Source organism: Oryctolagus cuniculus, chromosome 3 (genome assembly GCF_964237555.1).
Source record: "Oryctolagus cuniculus chromosome 3, mOryCun1.1, whole genome shotgun sequence".
NCBI classification, from domain to species: Eukaryota; Metazoa; Chordata; class Mammalia; order Lagomorpha; family Leporidae; genus Oryctolagus; species Oryctolagus cuniculus.
In genome coordinates, this window is record NC_091434.1 from 108,473,407 (window position 1) to 108,498,615 (window position 25,209).

The window sequence follows — 25,209 nt, forward strand, 5'->3', positions numbered from 1 at the left end:
AAAAGCTGAGTTTACTTTGGTGCAAAATTTTGAAATTCATAAAGCTTTTTCATAATACACATTCTCCATTAACTTTTTGAAGATTTCTTAAAACTGTCATTTAAACTCTTATTTCTCGGGCTTAGAAACATGAAAATCTTACTGCATCTTACACATTTTACTCCATTAAGAAGTTTCCTACTCACTGTCTCATTTTAAATATACAGAAGAATCTGCTACAAAACATAAATTTAATGATTTCACAACAATTCTAAAATGAGAATTCTACAGCTACTATACACAGTACATTTATGCTATTTTCTCATTATTTTCAGAAAAATTCTTGATACATCAGTGTTTTATAGTAGGTAATTATCAGTGGAGGACATGATTTCCAACTCAATTTTCCAAAGATGACTTTTAAATAAAAAGATATTTAGACTACTAACCTAGACATACAGCAACACCCAGAAACTTAATATATTTAAAATATTTTAATACTAAAATCCGAATCAGCTTACATAGTCTTCACTCTCTGATGGAGGGTTACTGTTGTCTGTTGAAGAAGTTCCATCTACTGGTTTCTCAGAAGCAGCATCAGGGAATAAGAACTTAGGGGAGGAAAGAAAACAATTGCATTTTAGATCACATATCCCATTTTTGTTGACAATAAAACCCTATTTGACTTTTCAATGATTTCTGCTATTGAAACTGTGGGAATGTTCTTACTATACCACTCAGTTGGTTCTACATTCTCAAATTTCTTTTATTTTTCTGTGAAAGCACACAAAACTTCAGTGACTTGTCAGTTTCAGAAATAAGACATTTTTTCTTAAAATACCCATGTGGTCTTAACTGTATAAAAGTAAAATATCTTCAGTATTGATTTCATGCCTCTGCAAAGCTAGTAAGTTTTACTGAAATTGTTAATATTATTAAAAACCTAAAACTATAAAAAATCCCTATATGTCCATGATAATCTGTGAAGTCATATCATCCACAGGTTTTCATATATGAAGCACTAAATTATGATAAGAGAAACTTAAACATGAGATACCCTTGGAAAGTGAGAAGCAGCCTAACTCTGTAATGACCACCATATCTTTTCTACATGGTAGGTGTGTTATGTGTCTGTGTATGGGCAGGTAAGGGTGGTAGAAAAATTTCAGGGCATACAACAATAAGCAGTGCAGCTCAATTCACAATAGCTAAGATATGGAATCAACCCAGATGTCTATGAACTGACGACTGGATAAAGAAATTATGGGATATGTGCATCACGGATTACTATACAGCATTAAAAATAAATGAAAACCTGTCATTTGCAACAAAATGGATGCAACTAGGAAACAGACTTAGCGAAATAAGCCAGTCCCAAAAAGACAAATAACCACATGTTCTCCCTGATCTGTGGTAATAACAGAGTACCTAAAAGGTAATCTATAGAAGTGAAATTGATACTTTGAGATGCAATGACTTTGAACAGCCCTTGTCTCAATTATTGAGGAAGAGTTTTTTTTTTTTAAAATATTACTTGTTGAACCCTATACTTAGTGTAGGGTTAATCTCATTGTATAAAGGTAATTAAAAAACAGATCTTAGTGAATGGGAATAGGAGAGGGAGGAGGAGAAAGGTGGGAGTATAGGTGGAAGGGAGTAGGGTGAGAAGAATCACCATGTTCCTAAATTTGTATTTATGAAACGCATGAAGTTTGTATACCTTAAATAAAAGGTTTCTAGGTAATAAACCTAAATAAATAAAAAATAAAAATACATAGGAAGTGTTTTGAGTGACATAAGCAATGTTTATAGCATAGCATTTTGTGAAAACCAAGAAGCAAAATGAATATACATGTTATAATTTTTAATACATAATAAGAAAATACATAGGAAAAAGGATATACACAAAAATGATAATTGTGGGTTTGTTTTTCCATACTTTTTGATTTTTCAAATATAATACATTATATATAACCAGAAATAAGTGTTATAAGAACTCCATAAGGTATACAGTTTGAATAAAATCCAAAGGATATGTAAATAAGAAGGAAACTGCTCTACAGAAATTTTAGTCCTTGGCCAGTGCCATGGCTCACTTGGCTAATCCTACGCCTGTGGCGCCGGCACCCTGGGTTCTAGTCCCGGTTGCTCCTCTTCCAGTCCAGCTCTCTGCTGTGGCCCGGGAAGGCAGTGGAGTGCCTGGGCCCTGCACCTACATGGGAGACCAGGAGGAAGCTCCTGGCTTCGGATCGGCGCAGCGTGCCGGCCATAGTGGCCATTTGGGGGGTGAACCAATGGAAAGGAAGACCTTTCTCTCTCTCTCTCTATCTAACTCTGCTGTCAAAAAAAAAAAAAAAAAAAAAAAAAAAAAATTTCAGTCCTTTCACTATGTGCCTTCCAACTGTTTTATGGTACTACTGACTAGGTATTCCTCTTACTACATATACTTTAGCACATACTACAGAACATGCACAACAGACTTTTAAAAATGAGAACTACTGTGTGCTAAACAACAGTACGAGGCCCATTTACAAACAATATCCTATTCTCATACCATGATGTGAGCTAAATATCACCACCAACATCTCATGATGTACAAACTGAAAATCTAGCTAAGAGTCTTGCTCAAGGACAAGATTAACAAGTTTCTAAGCCCGGTATCCTTTTTTTTTCTTTTTAAAACTTATTTATTTGAAAGCCAGAGTTACAGAGAGAGAAAGGGGGGAGGGGAGAGAGAGAGAGAAAGAAAAATCTTTCACCCATTGGTTCACTCCCCATATGGTTGTCAACTGCCAGAGCTGGGCCAGTCTAAAGCTGGCAGCCAGGAGTTTCTTCTAGATCTCTCCAACATGGGTGCACAAGCTGAAGTACTTGAGCCATTCTCTGCTGCTTTCCCAGGCATTAGCAGGGAGCTGTATCAGAAGTGGAGCAGCAGGGACTTAAACCAGTGCCCATATGGGGTGCCAGCATTACAGGCAGGCAAATTTACCCACTATGTCACAACGCAGGCCCATGGTCTGGTTTTCTTTTCATTACACTACTCGTGAAGATTTTTCCAAGACGGTCTTAACACACAAATTGTGAAATGTATGATTTTAACTATAATTACAATAATAATAGCTAGCATTTATCCAATGTCTCTTATAGTATCACCGAACTTTAATCCTCAAAAGATTACCAAGTTTCATTAGTCTCATTTCATTGATGAGATACTGAAGTGACTTGTTCAAAGTCAGATAGTGAGACAACATTAAGCCCCGGTGTGGGTCAGATTGGCATTCCATCATGACTTACTCAGAAGCTATCCTAATCCTCTACTCAATGCTCATCACTGTAAAACCTTCTCTAGACTGCTGTCAAGGGAACATTTTAAAAATACAACTCTGATCACATTGCTCTTCTGTTTAAAATATATTAAACTCCAAGATAAAGTCTGATGCTTCAGGAGGCAGGCATCTGGCCTAAAAGTTAAGATGCTGCTTGGGACGCATGCATCACATAAGGGAGCCTGGTTTTGAGTCCCAGCTCTACCTCTAATTACAGTTTCCTGATAATGCACACCTTGGGAGGCAGGAGATGACAGCTCAAGCACTGAGTCTATGCCACTCATGGAGGAGGTCCAGATGGAGCTCCAGAGTACTAGGTTTGCCTGGCCAAGTCCTGGCTATTTGAGGAGTGAATCAAATGGAACAGAAGAGAATGGAAGATCTCTCTGTGTCTCCTTCTCCATCCCCCCATTTCCCTCTCAAATACAATAAAACAAAATAAAACAAAACTGGGGGCTGACACTGTGGTGGAGCCAGTTAAATAACTTTCTACAGTGCTGGCATCCCATCTGGGTGCTTGTTCAAGTCCGAGATGCTCTACTTCTGATCCAGCTCCCTGCTAATGCACCTGGGAAAGCAATGGAAGATGGCCCAAGTGATTGGGCCCCTGCACCCATGTGGCAGACCCAGATGAAGCTCCTGGCTCCTGGCTTCTGCCTGGCCCAACCCTGGCCAATAAAGCCATTTGGGGACTGAACCAGTAGATAGAAGATCTCTCTCCTTTCTCTCTCTCTGTAACTCTTTCAAATAAAAATAAATAAATCTTCAAAATAAGTAAAAACAAAAAAAGATACACTGTTTCAGATGGCAGGTTACCCGCTACCTCTTCAGTTTCATCCCTGAACATTCCCAGGGACTCTGTTCTTCCTCTACTTCTAAAGCTTTTACTTCAAGATAAAGCTCAAAGGTGCCTCCTTACAAAGCGTTAGCTGATTCCCATGGCCCAGAGATAGACATATTCTCTGCTGTGTTCTTACAGCTCCTTTGTTAGACTTCTCACTGGCCACATTAAGTTTTAACTACTGTCTACTTCCCTGCTTTCCACTACATCTGTGGGAATTCTCTGACTGTGGAGACTTTGTTTCATTCATCTTACCAGTACATTCTCAATTCACTGCTTGCCATAAAGAAGGGACTAAATATATAATGAATAAATGCTCATATATAGAGACATAGAAAGAAAGGACACTTAGTTACCAAGAGAATGGTATTGAGGACATCATTATTCAGTGGTGATTCTTCTACACCTCTGTGTTTTCGTATTTTCTTCTTTGCAGTGTGTACCATATTTGAAACTGATAATTTATGAATTGGAACAGGTGCTGGCTCTGTCAACTTTGACAAAGCATGAGTTATATCAGCAATTTCTATAAAAATAAGACATAAATATGAATGATATCAACAACCATAGCAACCTTTATAAAATATCTTAAAATGCTGAGTAAATTGATGATTGTATATTCTTTTTATTAGTTTTCGATGGACTCAGAATTATAAAATTTTAGTAACTACATTAAGCTTTATATAGAAGCATGAAATGACAAAGGTATCACAAAAGGTATTTTTTTCCACAGGACATCAAAAATAAACCATCAAGACTCTACTTTTCAAAATATCCTACATTTTTGATGCAAAAACAAAAACAAAAAAACTTCATAAATGCACTTAATGTCTTAACAAGCTCTGGATATAAACCTGGAAACAAATAGTACCTGTCTAGTCCATCAAAACTTAGATGAAAATTTGCTGGAAAAATGTGCTAAAGAAAAAGGGTAACATATTTGAAAATAACATTTAAAAAAAAAAATACGTCACCTCTTCCTTCTTCCTCAAATGTGGATCGTCCAAGGATCTCATCAGTTGACTCCTTTCGACGGCAAATTTTAAAAAACTCAGTAACAAAATCACCTACATAGAAAAGCCATTATTCATTTATGACACTAAACTGAAAGCAATCAGTCCTATAAATTAAAGCATATGTCTTTCCACAAAAGCTATTAACTAACATATGGTAGAAAAGTTAAGCCATTTAGTTTTTCCAAAGGTAGCTTTGTTCCTTCTTTTTTTATTAAAAATAATTCCTTAGATTTCCTTCTATAATAAAAGGAAAATAACTATATCTAATGATATCAAACATTTAAACAAACTGTAAAGAGACAAATACTGTCTATTATCATTAAGTTGCATATCTTAATAGAATATTACTGCATGAAGAGAAGTCATGTCTCCATCTGTCCCTCTAAGACTAGCATTTGAATCGATTAAAAAAATTAAAAATCGGCCGGTGCTGCTGCTCACTAGGCTAATCCTCTGCCTGTGGCGCCGGCACCCCAAGTTCTAGTCTCGGTTGGGGCGCCGGATTCTGTTCCGGTTGCTCCTCTTCCAGTCCAGCTCTCTGCTGTGGCCCGAGAGGGCAGTGGAGGATGGCCCAAGTGCTTGGGCCCTGCGCCCGCATGGGAGACCAGGAAGAAGCACCTGGCTCCTGGTTTCAGATCAGCGCAGCGCGCCAGCTGCAAAGCGCTGGCCATAGCAGCCCCTTGGGGGTGAACCAACAGAAAAAGGAAGACCTTTCTCTCTGTCTCTATCTCTGTCTAACTCTGCCTGTAAAAAAAGAAAAATCCATTAAAACATTAAAAATAAATCTCTAAAGACATTTCAGATGATTAAATGAGATAAGATGAAGATATTTCAGTTTCTGTTGCATATTAATGGTATGTTTTAGTTTTTTTATAAGAGAGGAAAGAGTGGAAAGAGTGTGATATTTACTACAGAGTTTATTGCTGAATAGCTACATTTTCTACGTACTTCCATTTGTTATTTCACTTGGTCTTTATATAACATCATCTTTTATTCACACCTCTTTTCTCATATCAGAAAACAGCGGCAATCCAAGAGTAACAACAAAGATTTATACCGATTGGCATAAAAGATATAAAATTATATATTAAAATGAATAAAGGAAATTAACATACAAACTTTAAAAAATACACCAAAATAATAAGTGATTATTTTTTGAGTAAGTCTTAACTTTCTTATTTACATCTAAATTATTTGAAAAAGAGGTGGTATCATCTTATAGATGAGTTCTAAGTCTGTCAAAATTAATGCTTTTCTTATCATATACTTTATGTCCAGAGAGACAACAAAAAGCAAAAGAGGCTCCACTGACCAGAACAGAAGTAAAGGGAGTAATATAAAACCACCAGATGAATAAAAATGAAATAATTAGAGAATAATGGGAAATTCTGAGATGTAGTATAGCCTAGTTAAAACTGAAAGACAAAAAAGAAATTCTGTTAGTATCATCCAAAAAGGATTCACTACGGTTGGCAAAGTTTTTTCTATACAGTGCTAACTGAGGAGGTCATTAAAAAAAAAAAAAAAAAAACCTGTCAGGGGTGGGTAGGGAAAATAAAGTGTAAAGAACACAGGCAGATTGGCAATATTTCAGGAAAGGAACACAATATGTATCTTACCTAGCAAACACTGAGGATTATCAGCTTTTCGAACTCTAACAGACCAATGAGGAGCTTGAAGAGGATCCAGATCACTGAAATGCAAAACATTAAAGATCCAAATAATGAAAATCCGCAAGATCCACAAACTGATCAAAGTGTAGTTTAGTAAAACATTAAATAAAAGGACAAGCAATCTATTTTGCCTCCCTCACATACAACGGTTATCCAGATACATAAAGTCATTTGGATAAGGTTCTTAAAAATAAAATCTTGGTAGGGGCTGGTGCAGTGGCTCACTTGGTTAATCCTCTGCCTGCGGCGCTGGCATCCCATATGGGTGCCAGGTTCTAGTCCCGGTTGCTCCTCTTCCAGCCCAGCTCTCTGCTGTGGCCCAGGAGTGCAGTGGAGGATGGCCCAAGTCCTTGGGCCCCTGCACCCACATGGGAGACCAGGAAGAAGCACCTGGTTCCTGGCTTCAGATCAGTGCAGCGCTGGCCGTAGCAGCCATTTGGAGAGTGACCCAATGGAAAGAAGACCTTTCTCTCTGTCTCTCTCTCTCACTATCTATAACTCTACCTGTCAAATAACAAAAAATAAATAAAATAAATAAAATGAAATCTTAGGATTGGTGTTGTGGTATAGTGGGTAAAGACACAGCCTTTGATGTGAACATCCCGTAAAGGTGTCAGTTTGAGTCCCAGATACTCCACTTCTCATCCAGTTCCCTGTTCTTGTGCCTAGGAAAGCAGAGGAAGATGGTCCAATTGCTTGGGCCCTTGCACCCACTTGGGAGACCCAGATGAAGCTCCTAGTTCCCAGCTTTGGTCTGACCACTGTGGCCATTTGGGGAGTGAACCAGAGGATGGAAGAGCTTGCTCTCTCTGCCTCTTCCTCTCTCTTTTTAACTCTGCCTTTCAAATAAATAGAGTAAGTCCTTAAAAATAAATAAATAAAATCTTAAGAAATCAAAGTTCTTAGACAAAGAAAAACACATAAAAAGAAACATCAAATAATAAAACATATATAAAATCATTCTGAAAAGGTAACACATACTAATATAACCTAATAAGAGGATTACATTTTAGGATTAATGCAAAAAAGCAATGAAAAACAAGCAAATGTACAAAATCATCTTAAACAACTTTTTTGTTTCACTATTAACAGAAAAAAGAGATTATAAAACTTAGACAAGATCAAATGTGCCCTATTTTCTCAAACAGATTATACTATGGTGTGGTATATTATATTAATGGAATACTATGGCAGCAATCCAAGAATAACAACAAAGATTTATACTGATTGGCATAAAAGATATAAAATTATATATTAAAATGAATAAAGGAAATTAATATACAAACTTTAAAAAATACACCAAAATAATAAGTGATTATTTTTTGAATAAGTCTTAACTTTCTTATTTACATCTAAATTATTTGAAAAAGAGAACTTGTGTTACTTTCACAGTCTGCAAATACAACAAATTTATTTTAATAACTAAAGAAAAATGTCCTATTTCTCACTGCTCTGAATCAAGCATGTCCTGTTTATCTTCTTTCTAAATAATGCTTGCTGTAACTTTTAAGTTGCCTCCAGTGCACAGGAGTAGAGGGCATGGATATTTTCTTATTTACAATGTTTAATGATCAATATTATTCCCACACATTCTCATGATTATCATCTCTTCAAAGCACTTCATGAAATCTTCATTATTAGCAAAGAAAAGTTCAAAAGAATTATGCATCCAATCTCAAACTTCTATGCTAAAACACAGATTCAACTGTTCATTATTCCTGAACTAAGGATCTGATCTTCAAAAACTAAAACACATCTCTAACACATATTATTGGGTCTAAAAAGTTACTTTAAAAACAGAAAAATCAGCGGCCAGCAAGTAAAGCTGCCGCCTACCATGCTGGCATCCCATATGGGTGCTGGTTTGTGTCCTGGCTACTCTACTTCTGGTCCAGCTCCCTGCTAATGGCCTGGGAAAAGCAGCAGAAAATGGCCCAAGTGTTTGGGCGGTTGCCACCCATATGGGAGATCCAGATGGAGCACCTAGCTCCTGGTGTTGGCATGGCTCATCCTGGGCTGCTGTGGCTATCTGGGGAGTGAACCAGAGGATAGAAGTTTTCTTTCTCTTTCTCTCTGTGTAACACTTTCAAATAAATAAATATTAAAAAAAAGAAAAGAAAAATCAACCAATCTTATAAGAAACTGATGTAAACAAAAAAAGGAAAATTTCTAACCACTTTGCAATTATTTTACTTAAGCTTTTTAATCTCAACATATTACCATTAACATACTTACGAATAAACATCATTATCCACAATGATTCCTTCAGTGAGATGAGGCCATGTAGTTGCTAAATGAAGTTCACTAAAACAAACAAAACATAAAATATATCTACAAGCTTTAACATATTATACATATAGTCCTGATACACTAATTCAACTTCTAGAAATACATTCCAAAGAAATAACCAAAAATGTACATGCAAGTCTGAGAAAAGTGGTGTTACTTATAAAACAAGGAACTGAAAACAACTGGTTTAGCAAATGGTACCACATGCATATGAAATTAATGTTTTCCAGACATTAAAAAGTCATGTTACACATAATAACCAAAAGTATAATGCAAACATGAATGGATCAACAAAATGTGTTATACAGTATATCCATCCAATGGCATATTTACAGTCATATACTGAATCAGGCTACAACATGGATGAACCTCAAAAACACTACGCTTCCAAGTGCTTGGGCCCTGCACCCCATGGGAGACCAGGAGAAGCACCTGGCTCCTGCCATCGGATCAGCGCGGTGCGCCGGCCGCAGCGCGCTGGCCGCGGCGGCCACTGGAGGGTGAACCAACGGCAAAGGAAGACCTTTCTCTCTATCTCTCTCTCTCACTGTCCACTCTGCCTGTCAAAAACAAAAAAACAAACAAACAAACAAAAAAAACCACGACACTTAAATAAAAAAACCAAACACCAAAGTCCACATTTAGTATGGCTCCATTTACATGAAATGTCCAGAACAAACAAATCCACAGTGACAGAAAGATTAATGTTTGCCTAGAGCTGGAGGAGCCAGAAAGATTATGGAAAGTGGGATTATGTCTAAAAGGTGAAGAGTTTCTTTTTGAGGTAACGAAAATGCTCTGGAATTGTACAGTGGTGATGATTGCACAAACTCTCTAAATACTATAAACAACTAAATTACACATTTAAAAATGGTAAATTTTATGGTCAGTGAATTGCCTCTCAATTTTGAAAATTCATATTATACATCAGGAGTTGGAAAACTTTCTTCAAAGAACCAGTATAAGTACTTTAGGCACTGTGAACCATGTACAGGCTCTATTACATTGTCTTCTTCTTCTTGTTTTTTTTTTTAAATAATCCTTAAAGTATGAATATCATTCTGAGCTCACTAGCCATACAAAAACAGGCTACTGGCCAGGTCTGGCCCAAAGACTACAGTTGGCCAAATTCTTATGGTAAATGAATATTACATTTCCAAAAGTCTTGTAAATGCAATAAAGAAAGCAGGGGTGGTTATAAATTCCCAGCACTGTACTGATTACAATAGTCCACAGTATCATAAAGCACTGTAAAGTCAATCTGAATTTAAAATCATCCCAAAATTTAAGATAGGCTGAAAATCTAATTACCTATTGGGATCTTACCTAATAGGATCTTCACAGGCACCAAATGGTAACTTGCCAAACTCCAAGCCTCCAACTTCTCCTCCTACCAGGGCATCTATATCTAAACAAAAGAAACATTATTCTAGTATTTGGCACAAAAAAAAAGGAAAAAGACAAATAATAATATAATCTATTTAGGTTAAGCGTTATGGAAAATTATAGCTTTAGAAGCATTTAATTTATTTGAAAGGCAGAAGTGTAGAGAAAGAGAGAGAGAGAGAGAGACAGAGAGAGAGAGAGAGAAAGAGAGGTCTTCATTCCCAAAATGGAGCTTTAACTAGCTGTGCCACAGCATCAACCCCAAAAGCATTTATTATGGAACACATACAAATATTAAAGGTTTCACCCACTAACAAGAACATTAAGTAAGAGAGTACATTTATTCTTTATTTTTGCATTGTTTCATTCAAGTCATGCCTTCTAACTTTTATCCTTCTAAAATGTTCCTTAAATATTACTTAAGAATATTATCCCTATAATTTTTTCCATATTTTCTAAGAATATGATTAATATCATCTAAAAAGAAGGATTATCTAGGATTTAAAAATTTTATCAAGCCACATTCATCAGTTTTGCTGTCAATAATTTCTGAATAACAAATTAGCAAATTTGTCATAATTCATAAAATTCTACATTGGATGACAGCAGATGGAAAATTTAAAGTTGAAGAAAAATTCTCCTTTAAATTATAAATAGAATCTGAGATCAGAGAATTTAGTGGGTACATCAACCCCATTAGTACATCCCTCCTGAGGCAGTAATAAATACTTCTTAAAGACATTCAAAGGATGCATTTCTCCCTGAAATAATACAGATGATGGCTTTTGACAATTTATACCAGGAATTCCTAAAATTAAAGTCTATTGTTGAGTTACAAACACTCCCCAGATTTGTTAAAAGCATGCTTGCCATTTATTAACAATCTAAGTTTTTAAAATCAGTCTTTAATATGGCTTGATTACTTGACTCAGTAAGTTTTCTTAGGTCCAGTCATCTCCTTTTCCCAACTAAAGAATGGTTACAATAATAAAAATCACAATGATTAGCATTACTGCAAGATGTGAATTTTTAAAAGCTTCAAAATTTACAATAAGCACATTTTTATAAATTAGTATGTTAAAATTATTACTGAAATACAATAGTACAAAAATTTTAACTGAATTAAAACTTGAGAAGTAACATTACAGGATGAAAAGAATAGGAGATTTAGAGTTTGACTAGTGTTCAAATGCAAACTTTATGACTTGGTGGCCATTTGACCTTGGGCCAGTTACTTTAAAGAAATTTATATTCTCTTAAGAAACATGTATATCTAAGAAACATAATTCCTATCTCATGTAAAATGAAAATTACACAAAATAGGATATAAAATGCCAACCACAGTGTCTAACTTACATATCAGTCCCTTTTCCTTACTTTTTAAAAAATGTTTATTTATTTTCCCCCCAAAGAAACCCTTTAAGGACTACAGACTTCATGCATTTCCTAAGTACAACTTTAGGAATATAGTGATTCTTCCCACTATACTCACCTACCCACCCACTCCCTCACCTCTCCCTCACTTCCCCCTCCCATTCCCAGTCCCATTCTCTACTAAGATCCATTTTCAATTAACTTTATACACAGAAGACCAACTCTATACCAAGTATAGAGTTCAACAATTTGCACGAAAAAAAAAAAAACCCAAGAAAAACAAAAAACTGTTACTCAACAGTCAAGACAAGGTCTGTTCAAAGTCATTGCATCTCGAAGTTAATTTCATTATTTTTAGAAACTTAATCAACTTTAATGAAGCACCCAAGAATAATACATCTTTTGCTAGCACTTAGACATATTTATAATACAACTCTTTGAGGACAGAGGTCCTATATGGGAGGTTAGTGCACAGTGTTGTTAATTTAACAATTAACACTCTTATGTATGCCATCAGTGATCACCCAGACTCTTCACATGAAAATGTTAAGAATTTTTATGGCCTTTCAATTCAAATCTGTCAATAGAACACTAACAGAGACCTTCTTGGTAATCAAAACTGTACTGTTGGATTCCAGCTCTTGGGCATCTTTTCTCATCAGCAGACCACACCAACATGGGAAATCTTTAAAATTGTTTAATAGAGGCTTTGGAAAGAATAAAAGCTGGAGTAGGCATTGAAACTTCTAACCAGAGCCTACCACACACTGTCCAGTGGGTATTGCTATCTGAGAACTACAAATGCCAACACAAACAGGTAAATCTTTCTTGTAATACAAACCTAAAGCTTAGCACTTATCTCCCTTTGCTGTAGTGTACAGGTAGCTTATACTGCCCATCAGAGTTTTAAATTACTCAGGATATATAAAATGGAACATTCAAAAGGTTAAAGAAGTTCTACATTATCTCTACTTTCATGTTTAACCTAGCAATTTTGGTCTCAAGCCTATAAATAATCAAATACTTGGAAGAAAAATAAACAGAAAAGAATACTAGTTTATATCTCTTTGGAGGAGATGGACCGAAAAATGTTTAAGAAAATAAAATCCTGCACCGTGTGGCAGCTGGACAGCAGAGGCCAGCTTGACCGCCAGTCCCAGGCACCTGCACCTGCAGCCAGGCTGTGGCCTGTGGCTGTCTCAGGCGCCCACCTCTTTGCGTAGGGTTCTCCTCCATTAGTAACCACAGCTGAAACAGACATCTTCCACATTGTGCACACTGGTTCTGCCTTTGTCCTCACAAGTTGATATTTTGCATTAGCATGGAACTTGTGGGCATGGGAGGGTTGAGAGAATTCTAACACAAAACATCCTATTAAAATTGTACTTGAGAGATGAAAAAACTCCTGTTGTATTTTGACAGAATTATTTTTATTAAAATACACATCCATAAAAAATTACTCAAAAGTTTATATTAAATTTTTTAGACATTCTTCAATATAATTATACTCTTATGTAAAAATAATATCCAGAAAAAAAACTCACTTAATTAAGATATAGCACATCAGGCTGAATTTTCCAGAATTTAGGTCATGTCTTATTCATATTTGTGTCCTTGGCAAAGCCTGTCCTTGGCAAAGCCTGGCCTATCACAGGCTAACAATTAATGATTAATTAAAATGATTGATTAAAAACTGAATAAATTCCTTTATCAATATCTAAGCAGGCAAATTAATTTTGAATATATATTTTTAAAGCTTTTTTACTATTTTATTTATTTGAGAGATAGAAACAGGCAGACACAGAACTCTGATCTGCTGGCTCACTCCCCTAATGTCCCAAAGGTATGGTGTAAGCTATCAGTGAGGAATTCATATGGTTGACAGGGACCCAGCTAGGTAGGCCATCATCTACAACCTCTCAGAAGCTGTGTATTAGAAGGGAGCTGGAGGGCCGGTACCGCGGCTCAACAGGCTAATCTTCCGCCTTGTGGCGCCGGCACACCAGGTTCTAGTCCCAGTTGGGACACCGGATTCTATCCCAGTTGCCCCTCTTCCAGGCCAGCTCTCTGTTGTGGCCAGGGAGTGCAGTGGAGGATGGCCCAAGTGCTTGGGCCCTGCACCCCATGGGAGACCAGGAGAAGCACCTGGCTCCTGCCTTTGGATCAGCATGGTATGCCGGCCGCAGCGTGCCAGCCGCGGCAGCCATTGGAGGGTGAACCAACGGCAAAGGAAGACCTTTTTCTCTGTCTCTCTCTCTCTCTCACTATCGACTCTGCCTGTCAGAAAAAAAAAAAAAAAAGAAAGAAATTCTAAAACCAGACATTTTAATCATTCACTACTTAAGAATTTACAGTACATGATGTTCTACAGTAGGAGATGCTTTAAAATTATATTAGCTTCCCAAGACAGATTGTCAAATACCGAAGAATGTTATCTGTAGAAAACCTACAGAGCTTTTCTTTAAGAGAAAAAATGACAAGGCAATGAAAGCAGCAATATTACATTTTAAATGAATTACAAATACTTCTACAGTAAAGCTTTGAAATAGCTAAGCAATTTTAATTTCTGAACATATTTTCTTTTCTTCTCTATTTATATTCAGTAAGTTAAATACAGTTCTACATGATCTCACCTGGAGGTTGCTGAGGCCAAAAATATTGCTGCCAATCCTGAAGTACATAGGTAAATCGAATAGCAATGCTTACTGGAGGCAGTGGAGTTAAAGGACATCCCTAGAAAACAAATGTATAGACAATACCATATAAAATGTGAGTACTCTTACTCTATTAAATTCAATGTACACAAAGATAATACCATTTTAATGTGAGTACTCTTATTCTATTAAATTCGACAAAATTTCAAACTTAAGGAATAGGTAAAATACAACCATTATGAAATGTGGATTTTCAGTTTATAGTGTTACACAACAGTGTGTGTAATCTAGCCATTAAAAATGGAAAGGGGAAGGGGGTTGGTGCTATGGCGTGGTGGGTAAAGCTGTCGCCTCCAGTGTTGGCATCCCATATGAGTCCCGATGTTCCACTTAACAATCCAGCTCTCTGCTATGGCCTGGGAAAGCAGTGGAAGATGGCCCAAGTCCTTGGGGCCCTATACCCTCATGGGAGACACAGAGGAAGCTCTAGCTCCCGGCTTTGGATCGGCAAACCTCTGGCCATTGCGGCCATTTAGGGAGTGACTCAGCAGATTGAAGACCTCTCACTCTCTCTCTACCTCTCTCTGTAACTCTGCCTTTCAAATAAAATAAATAAATCTAAAAAAAAAAAAAAAAGGGAAAAGGGGCGGTATTGTGGTATACTGGGTTAAGCCATTGCCTGCCTGCAACACTGGCATACCTCACTGGAGCTCTGCTCTGCCTCCAGTCAAGATCCCTGCTAATGTGCCTGGGAAGGAAGTGTGAGGTGGTCCAAGTACTTGGGCCCCTGCCACCCACATGGCAGACCTAGATGGAGTTCCTGACTCCTGGCTCTGGCCTGGCCCAGCTCCAACTATCATGACCATTTGGGGAATAAACTAGCAAATGGAAGGTCACTTTCTATCACTGTGCCTTTCAAATAAATAAAATCTTTAAAAATATTAATGGACAGGGGCCAGTGTGGTGGTGTAGTGGGTTAAGCTGCTGCATCCCATATGGGTACCAGTTCTAGTCCTAGTTGCTCCCCGCTAATATGCCTGGGAAAGCAGAAGAAGATGGCCCAGGTACTTGGGCCCCTGTACCCACATAGGAGATCCAGATAAAGCTCCCGGCTTTGGGCTTCTGCCTGGCCCAGCCCTGGCATTGCAGCCACTTGGGAAGGAAGGCAGCAGATTCCTTACTCTCTGTGTAATGTGGCTTTCAAATAAATAAATATATCTTATTTATTTTTATGAAAGAAATTCTCACTCAGAAGATGAATTAGGAATGATCAAAAAGGAAGAACCTATAGTAAGAAATAGTATTAGCAAATGTCAGACTCAATTTTAAAAAATGGAAAAGTAAACTATTCAAAGAATCATTATATATGTTTATGAATTTATGTGTATAAGGCATTTTCATAATTCTGTATTACTGCTTCCATAAATGTTTTCATCTGATGAAAAGGCTGTAAAGCTAAAAATGCTTTAAAAACAATATCTCAGAGAAAATTACTTTAAAATAAGGTAGCTTACACAATACTGCTACTAATAATAAGAAAGGAGATATTAAATAACATAAAGCAAAAATATTCTTTCAAAATATCTTTTACAATTTAAATTATGAAATAGTTTCCTACTATTCATTTCAGACACATTCAATGTGGGGAGAAAAAAAGGTGACTGATTGTTTTTTATTTTCAAAATTCACTTATTCATTTGAGAGAGAGAGCTCGGAGAGAACAAGAACATTTCCTCACCTGCTGGTTCACTTCCTAAATGCCCACAATGGTAGGGGCTGGGATGGGGGTGGCAGGGGAAGACTAAAGCCAGGAGCTAGGAATGCAATCTAAGTCTTCCATGTGGGTGGCAGAATACAATTACTTGAGCCATCACCACAGCCTCCCAGGGTCTGCATTAGCAGGAAGCTGGAGGAGGCAGAGCTGGAAACTGAATGTAGTTACTCTGACATGGCAGGTAGGTGTCTTAACTGCTAGGCTAAATTCCCACCCCCAACTCACTTTTTAAAAAAAAATTTTTGTTTAATTTTTAGTTACCTTATCTTTTAATTCCATTCTCCATGAACTTTTTTTTTTTTTTTAAGATATTTTATTTATTTGAAAGGCAGAGTTAAGAGAGAGAGAGAAGGAGAGAGAGAGAGCTTCCATCCTCAGGATCCAGAAGCTTCATCTGGGTCTCCCACATGGGTGTAGGAGCCCAGGCACTTGAGCCATCCTCTGCCGCATTCCCAGGCACATCAGCAGGGAGCTGGGTCAGAAGTTGAACAGCCAGGACTCAAACCTGGTGTCTGTATGGGATGCCAGCATTGCAGGCAGTGGCTTAAAATGTTGGTCCCCAACTCACTTTTTAAATAATATTAAGACTAGGTTTGAGAATACAATCTTTAAAAAAAAAATTACAGTCAGTCTTGAATACTTAATCAGAATTTGGACTAAGACAAATGGGTCACTCATGCAAAACAGATTATATAAACAAATCAGTTAACAAAAGAGAACTTAGATTTATCTTTAAATTCACCAAAAATCATAAAAATATCATCCAAACATCCTATGATCTCATTTTCTTTTCATAATGCTTAATCTATACTAAGTAGAATAGGATATAAATGTATACAGGAATCATCTAGGGAAAATGCAGATTCAATACCATTCTCCATATTTAATTCATTTCCATGTGTTGCTAATGCTGCTGGTCTACAAACGCACTTCAGATAGTAAAGGAGTGACATTTAGCTCAGCAGTAGCATCCATAAATGTCGCTGCAGTAGCTTTATCTGAATATTAACCTAATATGAACTTAGAATATAAGGTAGATAACCACATAAAAGCTAATTTGGTTGCTGTGTCCCAGACAAGCAAGGTAAGATCCTAGCAAATTTTTCTTCAGGTGTGGATAAAAAATAAGTGTGTACCCACAGTAAGGTGCAAATGGTCTAGAAGCCGTAACACAGTCACTCTGCTCCAGTCACAAAGCAATGCAGGTAACTATAGAGATTCCCTAAAGAAACAGCTAGGCTCAAACATGAAATGAGTTATCTCTGTGGTTCCTAGAAAACAAAGAAAATCTGAAGGGCTAAGTGGAGCTTAAGGAACATGTCTGCTGAGCTTCCAGTGTGACAAAGGCAATGATAGTCTGCATTCAATGGAACCCAAAGGACTCTGACCAGGGTGAGGGTACTGCAAGCCTCTCAGCTGAAGCCATACACTAGGGAAGGCACACTTGCTTGGCTTTATTGGAAGCCACTGGCTTCCATTGGCTACCAGGCGGGCTGGAATTATTGTGTGAGGGAAAAGAAACATCACTCTCATATTGTGAGCAAACAAACCCAAGATTCTAAGACAAGATATGCAATATCCCCAATATTATCACAGAGAAAGAAACCCAAACACCCATTTCAAGACCTCATTCTGAAATATTCTTCAGGTAAAGAACAATCACAAAATTACAAAAAAACAAAAACAAACAACCACACAAAACCTGGAGAGGACGTATGGCAAAGTTAAATTTTTAAAATAAAACTACCAATTCAAAACGGGCCAACAAATTGTCCCAAAACATGAAAAAAATACAGTTATAAAACAAATATACAAATCAGCAAGCAGAATATAAAACCATGAAATATAGAGGCCAATGTTATGCCGTAGCAGGGTAGGAGAAAGTTCTCTAATATCTAGGAATATTACAGAAGAGTTCTTAAATTGTAGGTGTCTTCAAACGGGAAAACTAGGTACCTCAAAAGGAAGCATATTCTATTAATTAGTGTCTGAAAATAAACTCTGAGTAAAGGGTAAGTGCCTTTGAACATATGAAATAGATGTTTAAAAGTAATTTTTATAAAGCTAGTAAAGGAGGAGGTTCATATATTAGGTAGCTTTAAACAGGCAAAACTCCTGATGAACCCAACCAGGTCTCAACTATTGTACTACAATTCACCCTAAACTTTATGAAAAAGAGAGTTTTGTTAAAGTTTTTGACAAATGATATGACAAACTGATTAGGAATCCTTTTTTTAAGCGTATAACTATAAACAGCCAAAATCTAAGTCAAACTCCACAGATCAAGACAATCCCTGGTTTCAAAACACAGAAATTCATGGGGTTAGCACTGTGGAATAGGGGACTAAGCCTCCGCCTGCAGTGCTGGCATCCCATATGGGCACGGGTTCCATTCCCGGCTGCTCCTTTTTTTTAAGAAGATTTATGTATTTATTTGAAAGTCAGAGTTAGAAAGAAAGAGAGAAGGAGAGGCAGAGAGAGAGGGAGAAATCCTCCATCTTCTGGTTCACTTCCCAATAGGCCGCAACAGCTGAAGCTGTGCCGATCTGAAGCCAGTAGTCGGGAGCTTCTTCCAGGTCTCCCAGGTGGGTGCAAGGGTCCAAGGAGTTAGGCCACCTTCTACTGCTTTCCCAGGCCAAAGCAGAGAGCTGGATCGGAAGTAGAGCAGCCAGGACATGAGCTGGTGCCCATATGGGATGCTGGTGGCGGCTTTACTCACTATGCCACAGTGCCGGCCCATGTGTCTCTTCTGATTCAGCTCTCTGCTTATGGCCTGGGAAAGCAGCGGAAGATGGCCCAAGTGCTTGGGCCCCTGTGCCCACACAGGAGACCTGGAAGAATCGCCTGGCTCCTGGCTTCAGATTGGCCCAGCTCCAGCTGTTGTGGCCATTTGGGGAGTGAACCAGAGGATGGAAGACCTTTCTTTCTGTCTGTAACTCTCTCTCTCAAATAAATAAAATCTTAAAACAAAACATAACAAAACACAGAAAGTCAGCTACCCAAAGTAGTGACAAAAGGATCATAAAACAGTATTTATTAATGTATTCTCAAAAAGAAAGAACAAACTATTAATATATGCATCTGGCCAGAAATTTGACCTAAAAATTTTTTTTAAGATTTATTTTTATTTATTTGAAAGATTTACAGAGAGAGGTAGAGACAGAGAGAGGTCTTCCATTTGCTGGTTCACTCCCCAGATGGCCACAACAGCCGGAGCTGTGCGGATTCGAAGCCAGGAGCTTCTTCCAGGTCTCCCACATGGGTGAATGGGCCCAAGGACTTAGGCCATCTTCTACTGCTATCCCAGGCCATAGAGACAGCTGGATCTGAAGTGGAGCAGCTGTGACTAGAACCGGTGCCCATATGGGATGCCGGCGCTTCAGGCCAGGGCTTTAACCCACTATGCCACAGTGCCGGCCCCTTGACCTACAAATTTTCAATAAAATTGAGGACTTCTAATGAGTGAAAAAGAAGACTAGTGAAGTAGAAATTAACACATGCCCACCTTTTAAAAAATTTCCCATAATTCTACATGCAGAATTAAGTAATATTTACAGTACCTCACAGCCCAGAAAACCTTTGAAAAGAAAATTAGCTATAGGGGCTGGCACTATGGCATAGCAGGTAAAGCTGCCACCTGCAGTGCCAGCATCCCATATTGGCACAGGTTTGAGACCCGGCTGTTCCACTTCCTATCCAGCTCTCTGCTATGGCCTGGGAAAGCATTGGAAGATGACCCAAGACCTTGGGCCCCTGAACCCACGTGGGAGACCCAGAAGAAGCTCCTGGCTCCTGGCTTCGGATTGGCACGGCTCCATTCATTGCGGCCAATTGGAGAGTGAACCAGCAGATCGAAGACCTCCCTCTCTCTGACTCTCTTTCTCTCTGGGTAACTCTGACTTTCAAGCAAAATAAATAAATCTTTAAAAAAAAAAAAAAAAGAAAATTAGGTATATACATGGAACCCTCTAAAATATATGCTTTTATGATTTTTTTAAATGGAGATACCACAAGAATCTATTAACAGCAGTTACTCTGAGGTAAGGAAATGGATGAAAAGAATATTTTACTTTACTTAAATCTCCTAACCTGGTACATGCATTACTTTTTTAAAATGTCGAATGGATTTATCTGGGTGGTATTATTCCTACCATTATACTAATTAACACCTTAACATTGAAAACAAAATTTTCTCAATAAATCCTAATCTTAAATATCTAACAAATAATACCTATTTAAAAAGAAATTTTAGCATTTTTTTCGTAGTTGTTTTTTTTCCTTTTTAAAATTGTCAAACGTTCAGAAAGGCTGGAAAACTCAGTAGTTCTCCCTTACCCCAGGTTTCGCTTTCCCCAGTTTCAGTTAACTCACAGTGAACCACAGTACTGTGTCAGCTCACCTCGGCACCAGAAGGATATCAGAATAGTACAATAAGAACATTTGAGAAACAGGGCACATTCATGTGACTTTCTTGACACTGTATTGTTATAATTGTTCTTTATTGTTGTTAATCTCTTACTGTGCCTAAGTATGTATGTATGTATGTATGTACAAGAAAAAATGTATGGTTTGGTACTATTCACACCCGCATTCTCCTCTGATAAAAGAACTACTACAGTACAGTGAACACGTAACTTTCACCAAGTTGATTAATTATTAATATATGCAATACTTTGATTGAACCTTTTAAAAATAAGTTCTTAACACTCATCCCTAAATGCTTCAGCCACTGATATTTTCTAATATATAGCCCATATTAAAATAGTCACAGTTAACCTAATCTTTTCCTTACAACTATTTTGTTTGGAATACGTAGCCAATCAAGAATTACGTACTGCATTTCGCTGTCAGATCTCGTTAGTCTCCCTTAAACAGCTCCCACCCTTTATTTTGCCTATCATGGCATTGACATTTTTAAGTCTAGATCAGTCACTTTCCAAAGTATCACTTTGGAAATATGTGATCACTTCCTTGCATTCTGATTTAAGTTAAACATTTTGGCATGAATGGTACATAGATAATGATATACCCTGTTCAATGTATCATATAATGTCAGTTTATTAAGAAAGTTCAATCATTTGGGGCAGATGATGTGGCACAACAGGTTAAGCCACTGCCTGCAACACAGGCATCTCATATAGGTGCCAGTTCAAGTCTTGGCTGCTCCACTTATGATCCAGCTCCCTAATGCACCTTGGAGAGCAGCAGAAGATGGCATAAGTGCTTAGGTCCCTGCATCCATGTCGGAGACCCAGATGAAGCTCCTGGCTCCTGGCTTTGGCCTGGCCTACCCCAGGCCATTGCAAGCATTTAGGGAGAGAGCCAACAGATAGATGATTTCTCTTTTTCTGTCTCCCTCTAACTCTGCCTTTCAAATAAAAAAATATAAAATAAAATAAAATGAATACCTTATGTATAAAAAAACTGTTAAAAAGTTTGATCACTTATTAACTTTAGCACTTAAAATAACCCAAATTTAAACTGGCATCCTTATAAGCAAGGGGTAATATTTCTCTAGGTTTATCTGGCTTTATTCTCTTTTCTATAGGTATTCACAAACAGCACATTAAATCCTAATGTTTCTCCCAGAGCAGCATAGGCAAGTCCAAGTCCTCCACATCTTTATGACAGTTTGTTTTTTTTTTTTTTTTTTTTCCTGACAGGCAGAGTTAGACAGTGAGAGAGACAGACAGAAAGGTCTTCCTTCTGCTGGTTCACCCCTGAAATGGCTGCTACAGCTGGCGCACTGCGCCAATCCGAAGCCAGGAGCCAGGTGCTTCCTCCTGGTCTCCCATGCGGGTGCAGGGGCCCAAGTACCTGGGCCATCCTCCACTGCCACAGCAGAGAGCTGGACTGGAAGAGGAGCAACCAGGACAGAATCCAGCACCCCAACTGGGACTAGAATCCAGGGTGCCGGCGCCACAGGCAGAGGATTAGCCTAGTGAGCCGTGGCGCCAGCCTATGACAGTGCTTTTATAGAACACTAGAGATATATTCTTCACATCCCAATATACCCTACAGTTCTCACTTACAGAATACAAGTCAGATTATCTCAAATCAAATTGAATCAAAGTTAAAAAAAAAAAAAAAGGCAATTCAGAACCAAAAAAAGGTTCATGTCTCCAAGAAGTTTGAACAAGTGAGCAGCTACTTAAAGCCCAACCAAGCTGGGGAGACTGGCAATATTACCACTAAAGGACAAGGAGTAGAAGAGAACAGTCAATAAATGTTGACAGACTGAACAACTGGAAAAAAACTCAGCTGTTTCTTTGGCTAAATTAGTTCAATAAAAAAAATCCATTTAAGTATTTTGTTTCTTTAAATATACATAGTAATTTATACAGTCAATTATAGCTTTCTTCTAATCAGCTGTATTACTGATATTATAGAGAAATGTTTCTTTAAGCTCATAAAGTCATCAAATGAGTACTTTTATGTGCATCCCAGATAAGACTGACAGTATCAATGACAACTCACAATCTTTGATTTGAAGATATCCAGCAGACCTGATAAATGAGTATACTGATTTGGCACTTTTCGAAGATGAACCATTTCAAAATCAGTTCGGACACCAGGACCCTGACATTCTCCCACATACATTCTTCGCCATTTGTGATGAATTTGCACGAAGAGTGGCACCTGACTATAGGATATGATTAAAAAGGAATAGAATGTAAGTTCATTAAACACTGAATAACCCAAATATCAAATTTATCTTGTGTTAAATTATGTTAATCTCAAATATTCAAAGCACTAAACAACCAACACTACAAAACACAGGTCTATATTTTTATCAGAGACTGTTCCCTTCTCCTTACACTAATAAACTGAAGAAGTGATCGTATAATGGTACTTTACTAGGAACACTGTCATTAAGTGGGTAAAATCATGAAATAACATAATGAAAACTTTTCTGAATAAAAGCAAACATATTAGTGTTCCAAATTCATAATAAAGTACTTTATTTACAAGTATTAAATAATATATACTAAATCAACATTATTGCAAAATAATATTTTATGGTTTATCATTTAAAGATAGAATCGATCCTCCTTATTTACAGATTTCCAAAGTTGCAAACTAAATAGTAAAATTTATTTGTAAACCCAAAACCAATATGCATAGCATTTTCACAGTCATTTGCACACAAAATCTGAGTTACCTAACTTAACATCCATGTTCCCAGCTAAGGGCAAAAAAGAACACTCTTTACCTTCTTGTTTTAGCTCTCAAACAAGTGCCCTTTTCATGATCTACTTGGTGCTACATTTCTTGTGTTTTTTGTTTATGATTTCACTCTTCAAAATGGTCCAAAAGCAATAGTTGAAGGTAGTGTTCCTAGGTTCGAGATGGTTATGATATGCCTTACAGGAGTTAGATAAACTTGGTTCAGGTAGGTTATAGTACTATAGGCTGGGAGTTCAATTATTAATAAATCAATATATACATGAGATAAAGAATCTTTAAACAGAAATACAAAAAGTTATATGAGAGTACTTCAAAAATTTGTGGAAAGAATTAAAAGTTTAGGTTGGTGCAAAAAAATTCAAAATCATACATACGAAGTGTTTTTTAAAAAGTTTGGGGCAAATATGTATTATTAAAAAAAAAACTACACATGGACTTGAATTTTCTTGACCAAAATAAACTTACCTTTTAGTTCCATTTTTCCACAAACTTTATAAAGCACCCACATATATTAACTGGTTGACAAAATGTGACCAGAGGCTTGCAAGAATCTAACTCGGCTTGCAAGAATCTAATTCTCTAGTTCTCACGTGAGCAATGGTTCAGAAGTTGGTAATTCAGTGTTTGTGGCACTCTCTAGAACATAAATATCTTGAATAACAAGAACAATAACAATACATTTCTGAGTTAATAATGCTATATTAGTAAACATCCTAATCATTTCTTTTTAAAAAAATGTCCATACTAAATCCAATTAGGATAGACTACAAATCACACCCACTTAAATAAATTTTTCTCCACTCTAAAAATAATGAGTGTCTTGGTCTGTTCGATACATATATATTAAATACAATTTCAAAACAGTGATTAAGCAAACCTCATGTTCTTAAATACACCCATTTAAGAACAAGGTCTAAAAATACTTGAAAATTACTTTTGAAAAAGTTATTCCAATCTAAAATTACTCATTTTAAAATTTGTTTTGGAAGACAATTTAATAAAGTAAGTTTCTGAAAACAAAGCACAAAAACAGTACTATTTATTCTCCATTTCAACAAATTTTTATTTAGATTCCCTTTAGGAATAACCTCCGTAACAGTTTTATTAATTCTGTCCTTGCACACCAAATTCCAGTATAAGAATATGTAAGTATATGAACTGTTTCTAATTACCCCTAAAAAATATAATATTTATAACAGTGTACCTTCATAAGTTATCATTAAAAATAGCTTTAGTGTATAGTCTAGGTTATGTCCACCTACCAGCCAGTGTTTCCCAATGCAATGGAAACAGAACTCAAAAGAAGGTTGCACTTAGATTCACTGAGAACAGCATCACTGTGTGCAGCAGGGGCAATCACCACAAATTCACGCAGCCCATACCTTAAAAAAAGGAAACACTATATTGAACAGGGAAAGCTTTAGGATCTAAAAGTCCACTCACTGAAAAAACATGAAAAAAATTCCCGATAGGAAATTTAACAAGCCAAAGTATGAACTATAGGTGTTTCTTTTTTTTCAATAGCAGCTGAATATACAACATACTAAATTTTTGTTAAGAAGCACTAACTTCATTTACCTACTAGCTCCCTTCTATTCTCTAGACAAATTAGAAGCAATCTGATAAAATCACAAAGTGTTAAACAATGATTTCACCTTTAAAGATATGTTTGCAAGATAAAAGAAAGCAAGCACTGACAGCACTTAGTC

General features: G+C 37.0%; 1 protein-coding gene across 4 annotated transcripts in view; it reads right to left on the bottom strand.

The window, feature by feature from the left end:
• RAB3GAP1 (RAB3 GTPase activating protein catalytic subunit 1) overlaps positions 1-25,209 on the bottom strand; it is a 117,029-nt gene that overhangs the window by 39,379 nt on the left and 52,441 nt on the right. For all 4 annotated transcript variants that reach the window (XM_002712424.5, XM_008258517.4, XM_070071007.1 and 1 more), the window contains 9 exons: positions 24,763-24,882; positions 22,790-22,955; positions 14,518-14,617; positions 10,451-10,532; positions 9,071-9,139; positions 6,782-6,855; positions 5,121-5,213; positions 4,503-4,672; positions 501-590 (listed from right to left, as the gene is read on the bottom strand). In XM_002712424.5, coding sequence (XP_002712470.1) covers positions 501-590; positions 4,503-4,672; positions 5,121-5,213; positions 6,782-6,855; positions 9,071-9,139; positions 10,451-10,532; positions 14,518-14,617; positions 22,790-22,955; positions 24,763-24,882 — 964 coding nt within the window. The remainder of the gene's footprint in view (positions 1-500; positions 591-4,502; positions 4,673-5,120; positions 5,214-6,781; positions 6,856-9,070; positions 9,140-10,450; positions 10,533-14,517; positions 14,618-22,789; positions 22,956-24,762; positions 24,883-25,209) is intronic.